Source organism: Salminus brasiliensis, chromosome 23 (genome assembly GCF_030463535.1).
Source record: "Salminus brasiliensis chromosome 23, fSalBra1.hap2, whole genome shotgun sequence".
Classification (NCBI taxonomy): Eukaryota; Metazoa; Chordata; class Actinopteri; order Characiformes; family Bryconidae; genus Salminus; species Salminus brasiliensis.
The window spans coordinates 2,859,381-2,878,580 of record NC_132900.1 but is presented as its reverse complement, the minus strand read 5'-3'; the positions used below and the strand labels follow the sequence as shown (position 1 = coordinate 2,878,580).

Below are 19,200 nucleotides of genomic sequence, written 5' to 3'. Positions count from 1 at the left end.
CTGGCAGTTTTACAGCTTAATTTCCACTAACTGTAATTTCTTTTAATATTTAAGCTTTAAAGGGTCTGTACATGATCCTCTCTGCCATTAGATGTTGCACTAGAGCACCTAGAGTACCCTTCCCTTCAGCCACACCTCCCTCCTCCCGTTCATGTTCTCACAGTGGAGAAAAAACATGGCCCTTGTCATAGCCTCACTCACATAGAACTTGTCCACAAAGTCATGTTTCATATCGGCCCTTTAATTAAGTTAATTATTAGATGAATGTGGCTTACAATAAAATAATCTGGATAAACTAGCTCTGATTGTTCTGTGTGTGTTCGGTGTGTTATCTCTCAGTGGTCAGTCTGGGTTTGACCGAAGCCTCCATAGTTCTGATGCTGATCTTCCTAAGAAACAGAGTGCGCATCGCCATCGCCCTGCTCAAAGAGGGCAGCAAGTAAGACCCTCTCTCTGTCTCTCTCTCACTACGAATTATCACATTAACTGGTATCCTCTCCTAACCTCCAGCTTGTGTGTGTGTGTGTGTGTGTGTTTAGGGCCATCAGCTACATCATGTCAGCCCTGTTCTATCCTGTGATCACCTTTGTGCTGCTGGTCATCTGCATCTCCTACTGGGCCGTTACAGCGGTGTATCCTTCACTCTGACCAGGACAGAGTTCACTGCATAATCTATATATGACGGACAGACGTATTTGGACACCTGCTCATTTATGATTTCTTCTGAACTCAAGGGTATTAAAATAAGTTGATCCTGCTATTGTTGGAGTAACTGTCTCTACTGTCCAGGGTCGTCCTAAGCTTCCTCTTCGGTCAGTGAAAAATTCATTCCTGAGTCAGCAGAAGTAGCTTTGCACCTTAACTCAAAGTCAACGCAGCTTTCTGGCATCTTCTGGTGAGGCCGTCTACAAAGTAATGTCAGTGCAGCCCAACTGCAAATACACCAACCTCACCTGCAGTCCAGAGGTGAGTCCAGAGCTCTGCTAACTCACTAATCTGTCTCAGAGGCCACCGTGTACAGTATTTTTATATGTTGTGCATGTTAGTGATAAACAGAATGCATGATTGTGTGTGTGTGTGTGTGTGTGTGTGTGTGCGCTCTTGTCTCTGGCAGACCTTCAACATGACGAATATCACTAAGCAGTGCCCTGGAGCTCAGTGTCTGTTTGCGTTTTACGGCGGGGAGAGTGTGTATCACCGCTACATCTTCATCCTGCAGCTCAGTAACCTGCTGGTCTTCCTCTGGCTGGTGAACTTCACCATCGCTCTGGGACAGTGCACCATCGCCGGGGCCTTCGCCTCGTACTACTGGGCCAAAAGAAAACCTGCGGACATCCCGCCCTGTCCCGTCTTCTCTTCTTTCACACGGGCCATACGGTACAGAGCCAAGCCTAACCCTAACCCTAACCCTAACCCTAACCCTAACCCCTAAACCCTAACCCTAATCCTAACTCTAACTCTAACCCTAACCCTAACCCCTAAACCCTAACCCTAACTCTAACTTTAACCCTAACTCTAACTCTAACTCTAACTCTAACCCTAAACCCTAACTCTAACCCTAACTCCAAACCATAACTCTAAACCCTAACTCAAACCCTACCTCTAATTCTAAATCCAAAGAATTAGACTAAACCATAACCCTAACTCCAAACCCTGACTCTAAACCATAACCCTAACCCCTAACTCTAACTCCAAACCATAACTCTAACCCTAACCCATAACTCTAATGCTACGCCCTAACTCTAAACCCTAACACTAACTAAAAAACCCCAACCCTAACCCTAACCCTAACACTAACTCTAACTCGAACCCTAACACTAACTCTAACCCCAACCCCAACCCTAACACTAACTCTAACTCTAACTCTAACCTGAACCCTAACTCTAACTCTAAAGCCTAACTCTAACCCCAACCCCTAACCCTAACCCTAACCCATAACTCTAATCCTAACCCATAACTCTAATACTACGCCCTAACTCTAAACCCTAACACTAACTATAAACCCCAACCCTACCCCTAACCCTAACCCCTAACTCTAACCCTAACCTCTAACTCTAACCCTAACCCCTAACTCTAACCCTAACCTCTAACTCTAACCCTAACCCCTAACTCTAACTCCAAACCATAACTCTAACCCTAACCTCTAACTCTAAAGCCTAACTCTAACCCCAACCCTAACCCCTAACTCTAACCCCAACCCCTAACCCTAACTCCAAACCCTGACTCTAAACCATAACTCTAACCCTAACCCATAACTCTAATGCTACGCCCTAACTCTAAACCCTAACACTAACTATAAACCCCAACCCTAACTCTAACTCTAACCCTAACACTAACTCTAACTCTAACTCTAACCCCAACCCCAACCCTAACACTAACACTAACTCTAACTCTAACCCCAACCCCAACCCTAACACTAACACTAACTCTAACTCTAACCCTAACACTAACTCTAACCCCAACCCCTAACTCTAACTCTAACTCTAACCTGAACCCTAACTCTAACTCTAAAGCCTAACTCTAACCCCAACCCCTAACTCTAACCCTAACCCATAACTCTAATACTACGCCCTAACTCTAAACCCTAACACTAACTATAAACCCCAACCCTACCCCTAACCCTAACTCTAACTCTAACCCTAACACTAACTCTAACCCCAACCCCAACCCTAACACTAACCTCTAACTCTAACTCTAAAGCCTAACACTAACTATAAACCCCAACCCTACCCCTAACCCTAACTCTAACTCTAACCCTAACACTAACTCTAACCCCAACCCCAACCCTAACACTAACCTCTAACTCTAACTCTAAACCCTAACACTAACTATAAACCCCAACCCTACCCCTAACCCTAACTCTAACTCTAACCCTAACACTAACTCTAACCCCAACCCCAACCCTAACACTAACCTCTAACTCTAACTCTAAAGCCTAACTCTAACCCCAACCCTAACCCATAACTCTAACCCCAACCCTAACCTCTAACGCTAACCCTAACCCTAACCCCTAACTCTAACCCCAACCCTAACCTCTAACGCTAACCCTAACCCCTAACCCTAACTCCAAACCATAACTCTAACCCTAACCCCTAACTCTAACCCCAACCCTAACCTCTAACCCTAACCTCTAACGCTAACCCTAACTCTAACCCCAACCCTAACCTCTAACACTAACCCTAACCCTAACCCCTAACTCTAACCCCAACCCTAACCTCTAACGCTAACCCTAACCCCTAACCCTAACTCCAAACCATAACTCTAACCCTAACCCCTAACTCTAACCCCAACCCTAACCTCTAACCCTAACCTCTAACGCTAACCCTAACTCTAACCCCAACCCTAACCTCTAACCCTAACCTCTAACCCTAACCCTAACTCTAACCCCAACCCTAACCTCTAACCTCTAACCTCTAATGCTAACCCTAACCCTAACTCTAACCCTAACCCCTAACTCTAACTCCAAACCCTAACTCTAACCCCAACCCTAACCTCTAACCTCTAACGCTAACCCTAACCCTAACTCTAACCCTAACCCTAACCCCTAACTCTAACTCTAACGGAATGCATTTATTAGAAGGGGTATCCACAAATATTCAAATATTTGGACGTAGAGTGTAAGTTGTGCATGTGTGTGTTTTATTTACAGGTATCACACGGGGTCTCTTGCCTTTGGCTCTCTGATCTTAGCTTTTGTCCAACTTATCCGGATTGTCCTTGAATACCTGGACCACAAACTCAAAGGTACATCATGTTTGAGGAGCTCTGAATGTCTAACAGAACCTGAGGTCACGGAGACACTCGCATATTTCTATTGAACACAGCTTCCTGTAGAGGGCCTCAGTCCCTGTTCACTGTTATTATCTCAGAGTCAACTGCAGTTCTCTGCACTGTGCACTGTGTGTGTGTGTGTGTGTGTGTGTGTGTGTGTGTGTGTGTGTGTGTGTGTGTGTGTGTGTGTGTGTGTCCAGGTGCTCACAACGCTGTAGCTCGGTTCCTGCTCTGCTGTCTGAAATGCTGCTTCTGGTGTCTGGAGCGTTTCATTCGCTTCATGAACAGAAACGCCTACATCATGGTAAGTTAACAAGCAATGCAAGCTTCACCAAATGGACTAAAGTATTGGGACACCTGCTCTTTCATTGTATCTTCTGAAATCAAGGGCATTAAATAGAGTCTAACCTGCTTTTGTTGGAGTAACCATCTCCACTGTCCAGAGAAGAAGGCTTTACTTCTCCTAGATTTTGGAGGAGCACTGCTGTGAGGATTTGATTGCATTCAGCAACAAGAGCATTGTCAGTGAGGTCAGGATGTTGGATGTTGATCACCACCACCCCACCTCATCATCCTCAACTCCTCCCAACCCAAAAGTACTGGATGGGGCTCCACCAGCCATTATTCTAGAGAACACAGTTCTTCCACTGCTCCACAGCTCAATGCTGCTGGGGGGGGCTTTATACACACCCCTCTACTAGCCCATCCTCCAGGGAGTCCTGGGTGCATCTTAAATGAATAGCTGAATGCATTCATTAGAAGGGGTGTCCACAAATATTTGGACGGATAGTGTAAGCAGACGTCAGACACATCTGGGCTGATGGAGCAGATCTGGGTTTGTTAAAGGACTATGTTCAGCAGACCAAGCTTCTAGATGTGCGCTCACCCAGCATTTTCACATGGTCTCTTTCCAGATTGCCATCTATGGGAGGAATTTCTGCACATCAGCCCGGGAGGCGTTCTTTCTGCTGATGAGGAACGTAGTGAGGTGAGTGCTGGTGTTTGAATTGGGCCTCTTTGCTGGTGAATATCTGCTGATTGGCTGCAGCCTCCTCACAGCTCCTATTTTTCACCACAGGGTGGCAGTGTTGGACAAGGTTACAGACTTTCTGCTCTTCTTAGGGAAGCTCTTGGTGGCGGGAAGTGTGGGTAAGTCTTTCGGTATTTGTTGGATTTGTGGTGTTTAGAAGTTTAGAAGTTTAGAAGTTGGGGATGTAGAAGATGCCCTGGGTAGGCTCTGAACCCACCATGACCCTGACCAGGACAAATGGATAAGAAGAAATTAAGATTACATGAAATTAGACAAGGATAATGAGAACTGAGAGTTTGATACACTATATGGACAAAAGTATTGGGACGCCTGCTCTTTTCTTTAGAAATGATCAAAGGCATTAAGGAGACATTCTCCTGCTTCTGTTGGAGTAACTGTCTCTACTGTCCAGGGAAGAAGAAGGCTTTCTACTAGATTTTGGAGGAAGAGCATTGCTGTGAGGGTTTGATTGCATTCAGCGACAAGAGCTAGAGTCAGTGAGGTCAGGATGCTGGATGATGATCTCCACCCCATCATCACCATCATCATCCCCAACTCATCCCAACCCAAAAGTACTGGATGGAGCACCAACCACCATCATTCCAGAGAGCACAGTTCTTCCACTGCTCCACAGCTCAATGCTGGGGGGCTTTATACATAACCCTGTAGCTCCTCTAGCCATCTGTGTAGCTGATGTAGCTGAATGCAATCGTTAAAAGAGGTGTCCACAAACATTTGGACATATAGTGTACATTATCACAGTCAGTAAATAGGATTTCTAAGCGTCATGAATTCAGAATATACTGTACTACTCCACATGCACCACAAGGAGGCAGTGGAGTGACACACTGTGCTGGGCCCTCTGTAGCCTGTGAGTGAGCTATCAGTTGTTTTGCAGGTGTTATTGCCTTCTTTTTCTTCACACACAAGATACCCATCATTCAAGAAGAAGTTCCAGTGCTGAATAACTACTGGGTGCCTCTGCTGGTAAGCTGCTAGCATGCCTCCGTGCTTTGCTTTGAGGCATTTCAGGTCTTGATTGTAACTGTTGCTCGTTTCTCTCTTTGACAGACGGTTGTATTCGGGTCCTACTTAATCGCACATGGCTTCTTCAGCGTCTATGCAATGTGTGTGGACACCCTGTTCCTTTGCTTCTGTGAGTACCTGTTCCCTCCCACTGCACCCGAACGGGTCGGTACTGTTACTGGGTGTTAGGGCAGGTTAGAGTTAGAAAATGATCAAAACCAATAAATGAGTTGCGCTCATGTTCATGAGTTCATCAAGAGCAAAAGGGAAAATCCACCAGTTTTGCTACATTTCTGTAGAAAAGCTGTAAACAGTCATTCAGAGTCTGGGTTTGGTGTGAAACCTACCAATAATACACAGAAAAATATAGGCATTTGATTGATTTATTGATCGGTTGATTGATTGATTGATTGATTGATTGATTTTTATTTATTTATCAATCAATCAAACCCACCTGTGGTCCTAAACGTGTCTTCTATATTTTACAGTGTCTATAAAAACGTATTCACCCCCTTGGATATTTTCCAATTTAATTGATTTTATAAATAAAATCATGGTATCTTCACATATAAAATATATATATTAGACATACATGAATTATATAAAAATAAATTAACATATATGTGTGTTCATTTGTTTTTATATATAATTCATATATTTATATATTTTATATATTTATTTTTATGTGTGAATGCCATCATTTCTTTATTGATTTAATAAATAAATATATTTATTTATTATTAGGATAAAATAAATGATTAATTAGTAGGATAGGAAATTAGGATTATTAGGATAGGAAATAAATACTTTTTATTAAATTGACAAAAATTTTTATTTATTTATTTATTTTTATTTTATTTTTTTGAATTAGGAAGATAGAGAACTGCAGTGTGATGAATGTGTCTCAGGTTATTAATATTATTATAGTATAAAGACGCCTGTCTGGAAGCTCCAGTCACTGCTTAATCAGTATTCCTGGCTACAAAAATAAATACACCAGGAAGACATCAGGAGATGTGTCTGGGAATCTGCCTGGAGCAGGCCGTTCAAGAAGGTGACTGGTGAGGGAGTGATGGAGTCATGGTCATGGTTCGAATCCTAAGCCATGCCGCCTTTCCATCAGCGGCCGAGTCCAAAAGAGAGAGCAAGAGCTGGTCGTGCTCTCTTTCCAGGTGGGTAGATGGCACTCTCACCCCTCTGGCACTTTCCTCCAGGCCCGACAATGCTGCTTCAGCGCCAGTTGGAGAAGAGGCGGTGGCTGGCTCTGCATGTATCAGAGGAGACATGTGCTACGTCCTTTCACTACTAGTGTCGGGGGCGTTGCTGGTGCTAGGAGGAGCTACGAATGGGTGGGTTAATTGGCAGTGCCAAAGTACCCACCTGTACACAACCCTTCCTAGCAAAAACACTAGGAGGGTAAGGACTTAACAAATGTCTCGTTTAATACATACAAAGCCAGCCACCGCCTTTTTACGGAGGAAAGTGACCAATTGTGCCCTCCCGGACTGCGGCTGCTGATGGCAAATGGCTCAGGATTCGAACTTACGACCCCCTGGGCCATAGTGGTAGTGCATTAGACAGCTGAGCCACACTGTGAAGCCTCCGGATTCAAGATTCCCCTAATATAAGCATTAAACGAGGGACACTTCTAAGGATGCATCCTTTTTTATAGGCACTGTATATTTAACTCTGATTCTGGTATAATCATAAAAAATCTGAGCAATTTTCTTTGGGACTATTTTGCCTCTGCATGTATCCCTCCACCATGAAGAGATACAAATTAGGCTTTTAGAGGCCTTAAATACCTCACACCAAACCACGGCCACTGACTTAACAACAGAATTCTGCAGATTTAATGGAAAAAGTGGTGGAATTCGAGATCTTACTCCACTGACTGTACCAGGAAGCCGAATATTGGTCTGCAGTGGCTCTTCAGTGCTGACATCCCGTCTCTGCTCCCCTGACTGCCTCTTTCCCTGTTCACTAACTTCACTCTGCTTCCTCTCTCTCTCCTCTTCGCCGCTCTGCTGCTTTGCTGGATCCAGGCGAGGACCTGGAGAGAAATGACGGCACTCCGGCCAAGCCTTTCCTCATGTCCCCAGGCCTGCACAGAATTCTCGGAGGGGTCGAGCAGAGCCCGAGAAAGTCGAGAGCGTAGTTGGACTCCACTTAGGGACCTCTAAAAACTCACCACGAGGGAATAGCTTTACTCCTCCTTCATACTTAGCATGCTTTAACTTTCGTCCCGCGGCTCTGACGGGGGACCTCGGGCCGCCCCGACGCGTACTGTAACTCAAATGCACTAAAACTGTGATTTTGCTTCCGGGAGACAGAAGACTGAAGGTGCTATGCACTGTAATACTGTAATACCACCCCCTCCGCCCCAGTGCTCCCCCTACAGGCCAAAGTCAAGGCAGGACTCGGCCTTTCTGTCTCAGACTCTGCCCCACTTCCTAACTCTCAGCCTCCTTTTTGCTGCTGACTGCTGCCTTATCTGAACGCTTCTGGAGCAGCGGCATCATCGCCGGCCAGGTTCTGGGGATTGCGACGGCCAGAGCGACGGCCAGAGAGCTCCAGAGGAATATTGTGAGGTTTTGGTCAACGGCGTCAGGTTTCGGCCGTCTCATGCAGTTCTTGCCCTGTGAGAAAGAAGCAGAGCTGGTCTTTAAACAGGCAGAAATCTCACTCTCAGATAATCATGTTAAAGGAGAAGTCTGGTGGTTTTCAACCTAGTTTCCATCTGACACACCTGCCTCGTACAGGTGATTACCACAGACGATAGTTCTGACACATTACTCTGAACTTAGAAAAGGACAGAAAACCCACTAACTCTAAATCCGCCTACAATAGAAACCAATGGGCAGTTGCTAAATTCCACGAGTTAACGGTTCTATTGCAAGCCGTTTTAGCCTAAAATGACACCAGTGATACAAACAGTGATGTAACTCAGTGTTTACTAGTAAAAACTCGAATTCAAGATTTTAATAATTGATCATTTAAAAAGAAAAATGATAATTGCGTTTAAATTAAATTTTTTTCTAGTAAAAAGTCCAGTTAGATATCTATGGCTATTACTAATAGGAAATGCAGTTGCCAATATCTAATTGCTACACTGTAAATGTGACCAGTAAAACTCTAATAATAATAAATGTGGAAATAAAAATGGAAACATAATTTAGAAAATAAATTGTTTTAATTAATTTTGGTTTAATGAATAATAATAATAATAATAATAATCAAAACCTGGATTGTAAAAGTATAAAACTATATTTTAGAGATCTGAAACAGGACATATATCCATATACAAATTGTACAAACTACATTAAATTAACCTTTGCACACTACATTTTACCAGATTGACACTGCAGATATCTAAAATGACAATTTCCATCATTTCTACATCTACTAAAATGAATTTTAGAAATCTGCAGTGTCAATCTGGTAAAATGCAGAGTGCAAAGGTTAATTTAATTTGCCGATATCTAATTACTACACTGTAAATGTGACCAATAAAACTCTAGTTTTAATAATAATAGTTTTAATTAATAAAATAAAAATTGAAAAATAATTTAGAAAATAACTTGTTTTAATTAATTTTGGTGTCATTAATAATAATAGTATTACTAATCAAAACCTGAATTGTAAAAGTATTAATCTATATTTTAGAGATCTGAAACTGGACATATAACCATATACAAATTGTAAAAACTACATTAAATTAACATTTGCACTCAGCACTTACCAGATTGACACTGCAGATATCTAAAATTACAATTTCCACAATTTCTACATCTACTAAAATAAATTGTAGAAATCTGGTCTTGATGTAATTCTAGGTAAGAGAGAGTGAAATCCCATATAAATCAAAGGTAATATGACTAGTGTAAAATTACATACACTATATGCCCAAATGTATGTGGACACCCCTTGTAATGAATGCATCCAGCAGTTGTTGCTGACACGGATGTGCAAATGCACACACACACACACAGCTTGTCTAGTACCTGTACCTGCGTTTGCAGAAAGACTGCCAATACAATAAGACTCTCTAAAGCATATATATATATATATATATATATATATATGAGCCTATCATTAGGCACCACTAACTCACTAACCTCACTAACACTCTCACAGCAGTGCTCCTCCCAAATCTAGCAGAAAGCCTTCTCCTCTGGACAGTAGAGACAGTTACTCCAACAAAAACGATGAATGAGCAGGTGTCCCAATACTTTTGTCCATATACTGTATGTCGTCCTGACAATAGTCAGACTACTCAGAATATCTTTATAAATCTGTGGATCTGATATTATTTCCTAGGTGACATCAGAAATAGCTGCATACCACCCACCACACGTGGTGATAGGGTCATGGGCGGGCGACCCACGGAGGCCCCGCCCGAGCAGCTTACAGGCTTCACGCTGCTTTATGTATCACTGGTGTTGCCAAATTTTCATTTCATTTTTCATACAGACGTACATCTAAGGGATAAACTGATGGAAAATGGTTCCGTAAAAATGAATCAAGGTTTTTTGGTCCTCAAACCCACACAAATGTCTTAAGTGGACATCAGGAAAATAATAAAAACAAGACAAATACAGGACCTGGGCTCTAGCTATGGGCATTTTACAACTCTACACAACAAAGTTTACAGTTTGAGTTATATATAAATGTTCTTTTTTTTGCATTTTAATGGTTTGTTAAATAATAATATTAATAATAATTTCATTTGTCATGCAGCAGAGCAGTTCAGAGAGAAATGCAGAAACTGTGCTAGTCTTCCAAGCGAGACCAAAGGGACTTTTGACTAATTGGTATTGCTGGAAATGTTGTCTAAACTGTCCAAATTTGTCAGATAATTAGATCCAGGTGACCAAATCTATACACCTAATGTCTTTTTGCAGTATGACTTCCTTTATTTATTCATTTTTTTATATATATAAACTGCTATTAAGGTTACAGTTTTGCCTTACCTTGAATGAAGGTATTATCAAGGTACATTGTAAACATGGTGGCGTGAGTATTTCATGTAAATAAGTGACACATAAATTTGGGTTTTGTTTATAGAGTTCTACATTCTGTATGATTGAGGGTACTGTATGTACTGTATGGTTTAAAGGGACACTCCAGTGGTTTTCAGCTCAGTCGATTTTCACCTGTTTGTCAGCAATGGGCCGATTCTGCCCATTGACTTCTACAGTAATTCTGTTTTGGGTCGAGTGGTTTGGTCTTTTTCTTTAGTTTTTAGCTGTGAAAATCTCTGTCTGTGGGAATGGCCTGTATTCCACAGGCGCCGCAGACAGAGCTGAGATTGAGAACCGCTCACGTAGTGCTTTAACTTTAACACGTTGAGTACTGTATGCCTGTTTACTGCTTATACGAAGGGCTTTACCAAGACATTTTCCACCTCCGTTTTGTTCAAAGTCCCATAGTTTCCCACTTTGGTGAGAGACGCACTTCGTCAGACCACCAGAATGACCCCTTATCACGCTGTAATGTCTCACTTTATGGATCAGAAAGTGGCGACTGATGCTGAGAGCCGAGTGGAGCTGGAACGAGGGGTGGGGGGGTGGGGGGTAGGTTTTTGGAATTTGGAGGCAGGATGCTTAGGACAAACTTAGGAAACCATTTCTTCTACAAGGATGTCAAAGCCATTTTGGTTCATTTGTACGGGGAGGTGTAGGTTTTAAGTGCTCCAGTTTTTAAATGTTGGATAAATCCTTGTTTTGTATGTTTTGGGGAGGGGATTTAATGTATTTGTACCTTTTTGTACTTAAGAAAAAAGACAATGTGATTTTTTAACAAATTAAAAGTGGAAAGTAATGCCAAAAATGCAGCAGTGTCTCAGAAATTGATCAAAAACAATATTTTTGGCAATACTGTACAAATACTAATGAACTTATATGACATATATGTTGATTTGCATACATAACATACATACATACATCATTTATCTACAAATAGAGCATCTATTAAAGCATTACAGCACCTATTTTCTATCGTCTACATTAAAGCTGAAGTCATTCAGACTGGGGTTTGGTGTGAAGCCCTGCTCTACAGAAACGTGTGGAGTCGTTCACAGTGGTGGTAACGTGCCCCTACAGCAACCCTAGTTTGGGGTCTAAAGCCTGTTTTTAAAGACCATTCATGGTGAAGGGATATATGTGGGGTGTTGTAAGATAAAGCAGTCTCTAAGGAAAACTGTATTAGTTAAGATTCTCCACTATTTTACCGTCATCATCATCATCATCTTCATCATTCTATGTAAAGCTCAGAAGACATTGGTGGGGTTGGAAAGGAAATAAAATGCGCGCCGGGATATCGATACCCGGGCCCGGCAAGCTGCCACTGTTGGGCCCTTGAGCAAGGCCCTTTACCCTCTCTGCTCCCCGGGTGCTGGAGTTGGCTGCCCACCACTCTGGGTGTGTGTGTGTGCTCACTGCCCCTAGTTCACGAGTGTGTGTGTGTGTGTTCACTACCACAGATGGGTTAAATGTGGAGGACACATTTCGCTGTACAGTGTACAGTGACAAATACGTGCACCTTTACCTTTACCTTTAAATATAGGCTGCATCTGTGTTGTAGTCATGGCAACCGACGCCTGGTACCACCACTTCACCACCACTGTACAGAAATTGGTAAGGGTGGGGATGTTTCTCTACAGTGAAGCTCCGTTTCACTCCTAACCTCTACTCTGATGACTTCCCCGTTAAATTCACATCCTTTTAAATTGAAAAAGGTCAAACATTCAAACAGGACCTAAAACCACCACCTGTTTCTGGTTTCTGTAGCTCTGGATCTGGAGAAAAACGATGGGTCAGCAGCTCGGCCGTTTTACACCTGGAGCTCGCTGAGGAGGGTCCTGTGGAAACGGCGAGGGAAGAGCAGACAGAGGACAAATTAACCAAGCCTTCACACTCTTTCCACTAGAGGGCACTAACGCGCAACACTAGCCAAAGAATTGACCCGCAATCGATCATCTGTCCAGACTGTCAGCCAGGTTCCTCTGCCTGTTCCTCAAACCACAGCAGAAAATGATTACAACCACTAGAGGGAGCTCCTGAGCGAGTCCATATCAAGCTCCATATAAGATATAAGATCCATTCATTTAGGACCTGCTTGAGAGCGCCCTCTAGTGTCCAAGCGAATCTGAGGACATAATCAAGTGGTGCTCCTTACTCCAAGTTCTCAGCATATTCAGAACATTCATTAAAATGTACACCCTTACTGCACTTTGGGACGCACCGATATGGGATCACTGGATCAATGCGGCGATCCAATTTTTCGTGTGCGTATGTGCCGATACAATAATTCTATAAAATATAGAAATTCGGCCTAAAGCTACCTGAATTCACACTAGTGCAGCCATCAATATCACCTTCCAATACAGTTCAAATAAATGCAATATAAAGTGCAGGGTAAAGTGCCTTCAGGACCAGCGTTGAGAAACACTACACAAGCCAAAACATTATGAACACCTGCCTAATACTATGCTGCCAAAACAGCTCCTTCCAAGACGTACTCTGACGTAGCCCTGTGACATCCATCACCACGTCATACAAGCTGAGAGGTGGAGCTACTACTACTTGTTCCATTCGTCCCCAGCCCAGCTCAGATACTTCTGCACCCATTATACTGTTGGCGGTGGACAGGGGTTAGCATGGGCACTTTGACTATTCTGCAATAGTGCAACAATGCCGCTGGTTCAAGCTCCTCCTCAGACCACTGTCGGCCAGTATTTCCCCCCCCAATGCTGACCAGAAGCTCCTCCACAAGCCTTAGAGCTGTTGGCTAGACGCTCCAACCCAGTGGTCTGGCCCTAACCATTTGAAAAACCTGGGCTGAGTGGCTCAGGTCTTCCTGCTGCACATTTCTCCACATCCAATGTGTTGACCACGAGAACAGGCTGTTCAGGTACCATCCAACCGAGATCCCAGACCTTCACACATGCTGTCGTTAGGAGATAGTCAGTGTTACATTTGTTCTGTTAGTGAGCTTCAATGTTTTGGCAGGTTACATATTTAATAGGTGTCTATACTGGCGGTACTCCGTGTCCCACTGTGACTAATCTGTTTTAGTCATTCCCAAACGTCCTCCTCAAGACAGTCATCACTCAACCAGTAATTGGCACCTACAAATATATTAAGTATATACCCTTTAGAACACGGGCCGTTAAAGGAGCATCAATACGGCAGACTGAACCAGCGCTACAAGACCGAACACGAACCAGCTTGGCACGTTCAGCTCAAATCCTACGGTACCAGATCTGTGCTCAGCCCTCTGCAGCCAGACGCTGCAGGTTTACCAACATTTCCTAAACGTATCCAGAGCGAAATACCAGATCAAGCCTAGAGCAAATGCACAAACGTCAAATCTTTACACCCCTTCCCCCAAGAACTCAGCATTTGCACAAATGAATCAGAGCAGTTACTCAACACAGCCCTGCAGGCAACAGCAATTAAAGTTTTTATTGGCTTTTCTTCAGCTTCCAAGTGTCAAGATCCAATCACAAAACGAAAATGGAGCTGTGCACAGACAAAACCAGAAAACCAAAAAAAAAAAAAAACTTCCATAGATTTTAAAACAAAGTGCTCAGTCACAAACAGGAAATAAATTAAATGTGATGTTTTCAACCATTATATAGATATTATATATATATTAAACAAAAGAAAACTTCAGCCTTTTCACAAATACATAGAGATCTTTCTCCTGGACCGTTGCGAGACAGACATCCTTCAGTGTGTGTGTGTGTGTGTCTGAGAGTGTCTGTGAGTGTGTGTGTGCACCCATGAAAGATTGAACAGCACGGGTCTTGGTGCAAGACTCAGTCAATAGTGGATCAAAACTTCCTCACGCTTTCCTCCGTACTCGGACCTGATTAATAGAGTGGCTGCAGTGGGCGGGAGTGGAGTCTCAGGCATGGCTGATTGGCAGCTGTGTCATCGAATGGGGCAGAAGAGGCTGGAACACCAGTGATGTTGGAGAATGAACTGCAAAAAGGAAAAAAGGGCATTAAATACTGTATTTATTTAAAAAAAAAAAAATTATATATATAATTTTAAATTACTATATATACACACACACAAACACACTGTACTATATACACTATTACTACTATATATACTATTACTATACATTTTAACCTGGAAAGGGTGTCATGTCTTTAAAACAGCAGATTTATAAAAGTCCTTCTTAACGGTCAATGGAAGACAATGCAAAATCTTTTATTCCAAGTCATTTTGGAGCATTTCTATTGGTCCGTTCATCAAGAAAGTGACAATAGCCTACATTGTTAAAAGTACAGATTTCTCTAACTTTTGAAGGTTTGGTTTGAAATGGTAGAGAAGCCCTTCCCAAAAATAAACAAACAAATTTATTTATTTATTTTCATTTCACTTGACAACAGTCCTTTAAAAAAAAAAAAAAAATATATATATATATATATATATATATTTTTGATTATTATTATTATTATTTTTTATTTTTTAAGAAGACTGTTGTCAAGTGGACGACTTCTTGTTAAACAGCCCAAAAATGCAGCCTACATTCAGGACAATTTGGAGGACGCAACTGACGCATCTTTCCCAGCCCTTGGTTAACCACAGTTCTCTGCACAATGTAAGGAAAGAAGGGGGGGGTGGAGGGGGGATTTTTTTTTTTTTTTTTTTTTTTTTTTTTTTTTTAAATGTTAAGTTTTATAATTATAAATAAAACTGCAAACATTAAAAAGCACAAAGTTTCCCGAGGCAAACGCAAGAGGAGAGACGAGACCTTTCCGGTGAGGTCACCACTCAGCCTGGTTCAACCGTTCCATCTGTGTGACCAACAGGCTACTAAAAAGTAGTTTTCAAAGGACAGTCCTAGCAAGAACCCACCCTACCTCAGCTGCAGCCTAGCCTTTAGAACGCAGTTGAACTGCCAGATTCACAGTATACCAAATACAGCAAAAGTGGAGATACAAGGTTTGTGATTGTGATCCTCAATTACTTGTATAAATGTAGCATGTATATAGAAGTTTACACAGTGGTTTATGAACATCAAGGTGTTTAACGATTTTCAAAGCCAAGCATTATTTGTAGCTTTTATCTAAGCATCCTTTCATCAAGTTAAATCAGAAGAATGATGGAACAAGTGTTTGATGTTGGGACTTCAAAGACAAATATGGAAACAAACTCCTGTATTTTTATCAAGCGCAAGTAATCAGTCAAAATTGTTTAAAGTATTAATATAAAGAATAAACTGCCCAGATCAAATTTAGCAGTCTGCTCCAGTGATCTGCGCTCCTCAATTTAAATGCTGATTTACAATTTATTTAAAAAGTTGAATCTCATCAATTATAATATTCCTAATGATAATTTACAAGTTAAAATGCTGGATAGCACATCTTTGATGTTTTAGGGACAGCCGAATAAAAAGAAACGGGCAATTAAAAGGAATTCGTCAGGAATTCTATATCTCTAGTTTCGGACACGATTTGTTTGAGAGAAAACGCTTCAAAAATTTGAGATGACCGTAATAGATGAAGCGAGCTAGGAGCGGAGCAGCTGTGCAAGAGGTAAGGGAATAAGAGTTAATTATGAATTTTAATCCATATATCAACATAAATAAAGCGTAATCTTCCCTCGGAGCTCGACAGCAGCGGCGCTGTGCTTACATCACTAAAGAATCAGTAAAGACAGCGAGCTACGGGAGGAAGCTCGGGCTAAACTTGAAGAGCTAAAGTTAAACTTGGAGTTAAAACTGTGTGTTCACGCGTTAACGACGGCACTATATCTACAGTTAAACGTGAACATGCACTTTAGTTCTTATCCGGATGGCTGACCGCTAGATATTTTGGACTGGCTATTCTGAATTACTAATATTTTGACCCAGTCTTTAAGGATTAACTTGGAGCTTAAATAGAACTTTTTAAATATGTTAATTTAAATGATGACTTATTTTTTAGCAAAGACATAAGGGACTGCAGGAAGCCCTGGTTAGAAGGGCTGATCAAATTTAAAAAAAATATATAAAATAAAATAAATAAATAAAAATTTAAAAAATATCAAAAGCAGAGGTTCCAAAAAGTACAATTAATACATTTCTGTGCAATTTTTACATTTCTTGCTCGTTCCATCACTTAGTTTTGATTCCGATACTAAAGGGGAAAACTCAAGCACCAATACAAAATAAATTAAAAAAAAATACTATACTATAAAATACTATATTTAGAACCTTAACTTTTGCTATTGCTATAATGCTGATCCAGGTATTGATGCTTGCGTTTTCCCCTTTAGTATCTGAAAAACTAAGTGATGGCACGAGCAAGGAACATTGATATTTGTGTTTGTTTAAATAAATAAATAAATAAATAAATAAATAGCACAACAATTATTAATTGTACTAAATTTTTGGGGGGGTGGTTTCCCCCAAAACTTTTAAATGATCAGATTAAAACAGTCCAATCTTCTGCATTTGTTTGATCCCAATTAACGCTCGACAGATCGGGGAGGCATTTCAAGCATGAGCTCAGTAAAGCTGGGTAACATGATCCCTCGTTCAGTGACGATCCAACTGGACCATCTCACTCCCTTCCTTCTATCGAACAAGCTTCACTTCATGCTGCCCAACCAACTCCGCGAGTCCCCGGCTTAGAAAACTGTGCTCCACAGAGGGCAACTCACCATCCATGTAGGAGTGCAGAGTAGTGAGCATCGGCGCGTCCACTGGGGCGAACGCTGTGTACTGAAGCTCCTCCATCAGGGGAGGAGAGAGCCTGCCAGGCTGGAGAGAAGACACGGGGGTGGTGGACGAGTGGTTGGGACTGACGTGCTTCTTGTGACGGGCCCGGCAGTTCTGAAACCAAACCTGTTTTCAAACAGTTTTCAAACATTAGGAAATATGATCTAAGGTGGTAAATAAATGATCAGAGGCATTTCTCTTAAATCCAGTCGGCTCCATTTCAGTGTGGAACTGCAGAGGTTTTGCTTACACTTGAAGTGTCCGTTACAGGCGCGCTGATTAGACATGGCAATACAGTTAAAGTTCATACAAACATTATTAAATATGAATAAATATGAGGATTTGAGCTCTTGGGCTTATCTGAGTGTCATTTAAATTCTGGTACTGATTAACTGCAGCCACATTCAGCATCATCTCTACAGCCGATGGTAATCCCACAACATCATCGTAGGTGGAGGCCTATGGAGGCCTCGGATTCGTTTATTTGGCCCATGTTTGTTTTTTTCCTTCTCATTCCATCACTTAGGCTTTGATTTAGATACTAAAGGGGAAAACAGAGGCACTGAAGACCACTAAAGACCAACCACAGTATCTACAGATACTCTAAACCTGAGCTGGAACAGTATGAACGGGTATCAGGGCCGAGATCAGCCGACGATGCTGGAGGAGACCACAGGAAATAAAGTGAATTAAAAAAAAAAAAATCCATCCTCAAAAAGAACACATCTCCAGGGCTCCAGGCTCCTTAGGGCTGGGCGATATGGTAAAAATACTGTATCACGATATTTAAAGACTTTTTTGCGATACATGATATTTATTACGATACTGATGTAATCACAATAAAAACATCAGTAGCGACAGATTCTTATAAACTACTGTTCAGATCCTCTCCTGTACTGAATACACTGATTTATACTCAACATCTGCTGCACTTCATCTAATTAACCCAGTCTAGTAACGAAACCTGCAGCTGATCAGTGTTTATTAAGCACTAACAGTCTCCTCCATATGCTTAGAAAACCATATTATCACCATAAAACTTATCACAATACGATAATCTCATCATATTGCCCAGCTTTATTGTTGCATGTCAAGTCTAATGTCCCGTAGGGTAGCCCACATTCAGAAGCGCCATCTAAAGGGAAATTAGTCAACCAAGCAGTTTTAAAAGGGATTAAATAAATAAATAAATAAATGGAATCTGATTATCTGTTTTGGCAGATACTGATTCTTTTAAACATCGTACTGATAAACAGTCGAGATTAAAGCGCTATTGAAACGGTTCTGAAACTTTCAGCAATTTTGAAGATCGAGATCCAGGCTCACCTGAATAACCCTGCGGCTGAGGCCGGTCCGTTCAGCCAGTTTCTGCAGCGTCTGTGCGTCCGGATTGTTGTCCTGAGCAAACTGAGCCTGCATTACCTACACATGCAGTAAACACACAGGACACATCAGCACACCGGGGTAAAGATGGTGCAGACAGTTACATTAACCTTTAAAAACCAATGACCCGAGTGATGCCGGAGTGAACCGCTCTGCAGGATTATGAAACTACGGTCAAAATAGCCAAGCAGATCAACTCCAGCTCTGATTTATAGAAAAGTAAAGGCTGTCCGTGGTTTAGATAAGCAAAAGCAACGTGTTTTTTTTTT

At 41.7% G+C, this 19,200-nt stretch overlaps 2 protein-coding genes across 6 annotated transcripts in view; one reads left to right on the top strand and one right to left on the bottom strand.

Annotated features, from left to right (window-relative positions):
- Positions 1–8,985, top strand: part of slc44a5a (solute carrier family 44 member 5a) — a 110,349-nt gene extending 101,364 nt beyond the window's left edge. Inside the window, exons 12-22 of one of the 2 annotated variants that reach the window (XM_072668582.1) lie at positions 340–439; positions 540–632; positions 879–966; positions 1,115–1,377; positions 3,650–3,744; positions 3,972–4,075; positions 4,686–4,759; positions 4,850–4,920; positions 5,700–5,788; positions 5,873–5,957; positions 7,873–8,985. In XM_072668582.1, the coding sequence (XP_072524683.1) occupies positions 340–439; positions 540–632; positions 879–966; positions 1,115–1,377; positions 3,650–3,744; positions 3,972–4,075; positions 4,686–4,759; positions 4,850–4,920; positions 5,700–5,788; positions 5,873–5,957; positions 7,873–7,985 (1,175 nt within the window). In that variant the 3' untranslated portion in view covers positions 7,986–8,985. Of the gene's footprint in view, positions 1–339; positions 440–539; positions 633–878; positions 967–1,114; positions 1,378–3,649; positions 3,745–3,971; positions 4,076–4,685; positions 4,760–4,849; positions 4,921–5,699; positions 5,789–5,872; positions 5,958–7,872 lie in introns of those variants that run through there. The other variant, XM_072668583.1, reaches the window with a different exon arrangement.
- A 5,300-nt stretch (positions 8,986–14,285) lies between these two features.
- lhx8a (LIM homeobox 8a) overlaps positions 14,286–19,200 on the bottom strand; it is a 9,461-nt gene continuing 4,546 nt past the window's right edge. For 3 of the 4 annotated variants that reach the window (XM_072668586.1, XM_072668587.1, XM_072668584.1), the window contains exons 6-8: positions 18,875–18,970; positions 17,491–17,674; positions 14,286–14,817 (exon numbers count right to left, since the gene is read on the bottom strand). In XM_072668586.1, the coding sequence (XP_072524687.1) occupies positions 14,741–14,817; positions 17,491–17,674; positions 18,875–18,970 (357 nt within the window). In that variant the 3' untranslated portion in view covers positions 14,286–14,740. The remainder of the gene's footprint in view (positions 14,818–17,490; positions 17,675–18,874; positions 18,971–19,200) is intronic. The other variant, XM_072668585.1, reaches the window with a different exon arrangement.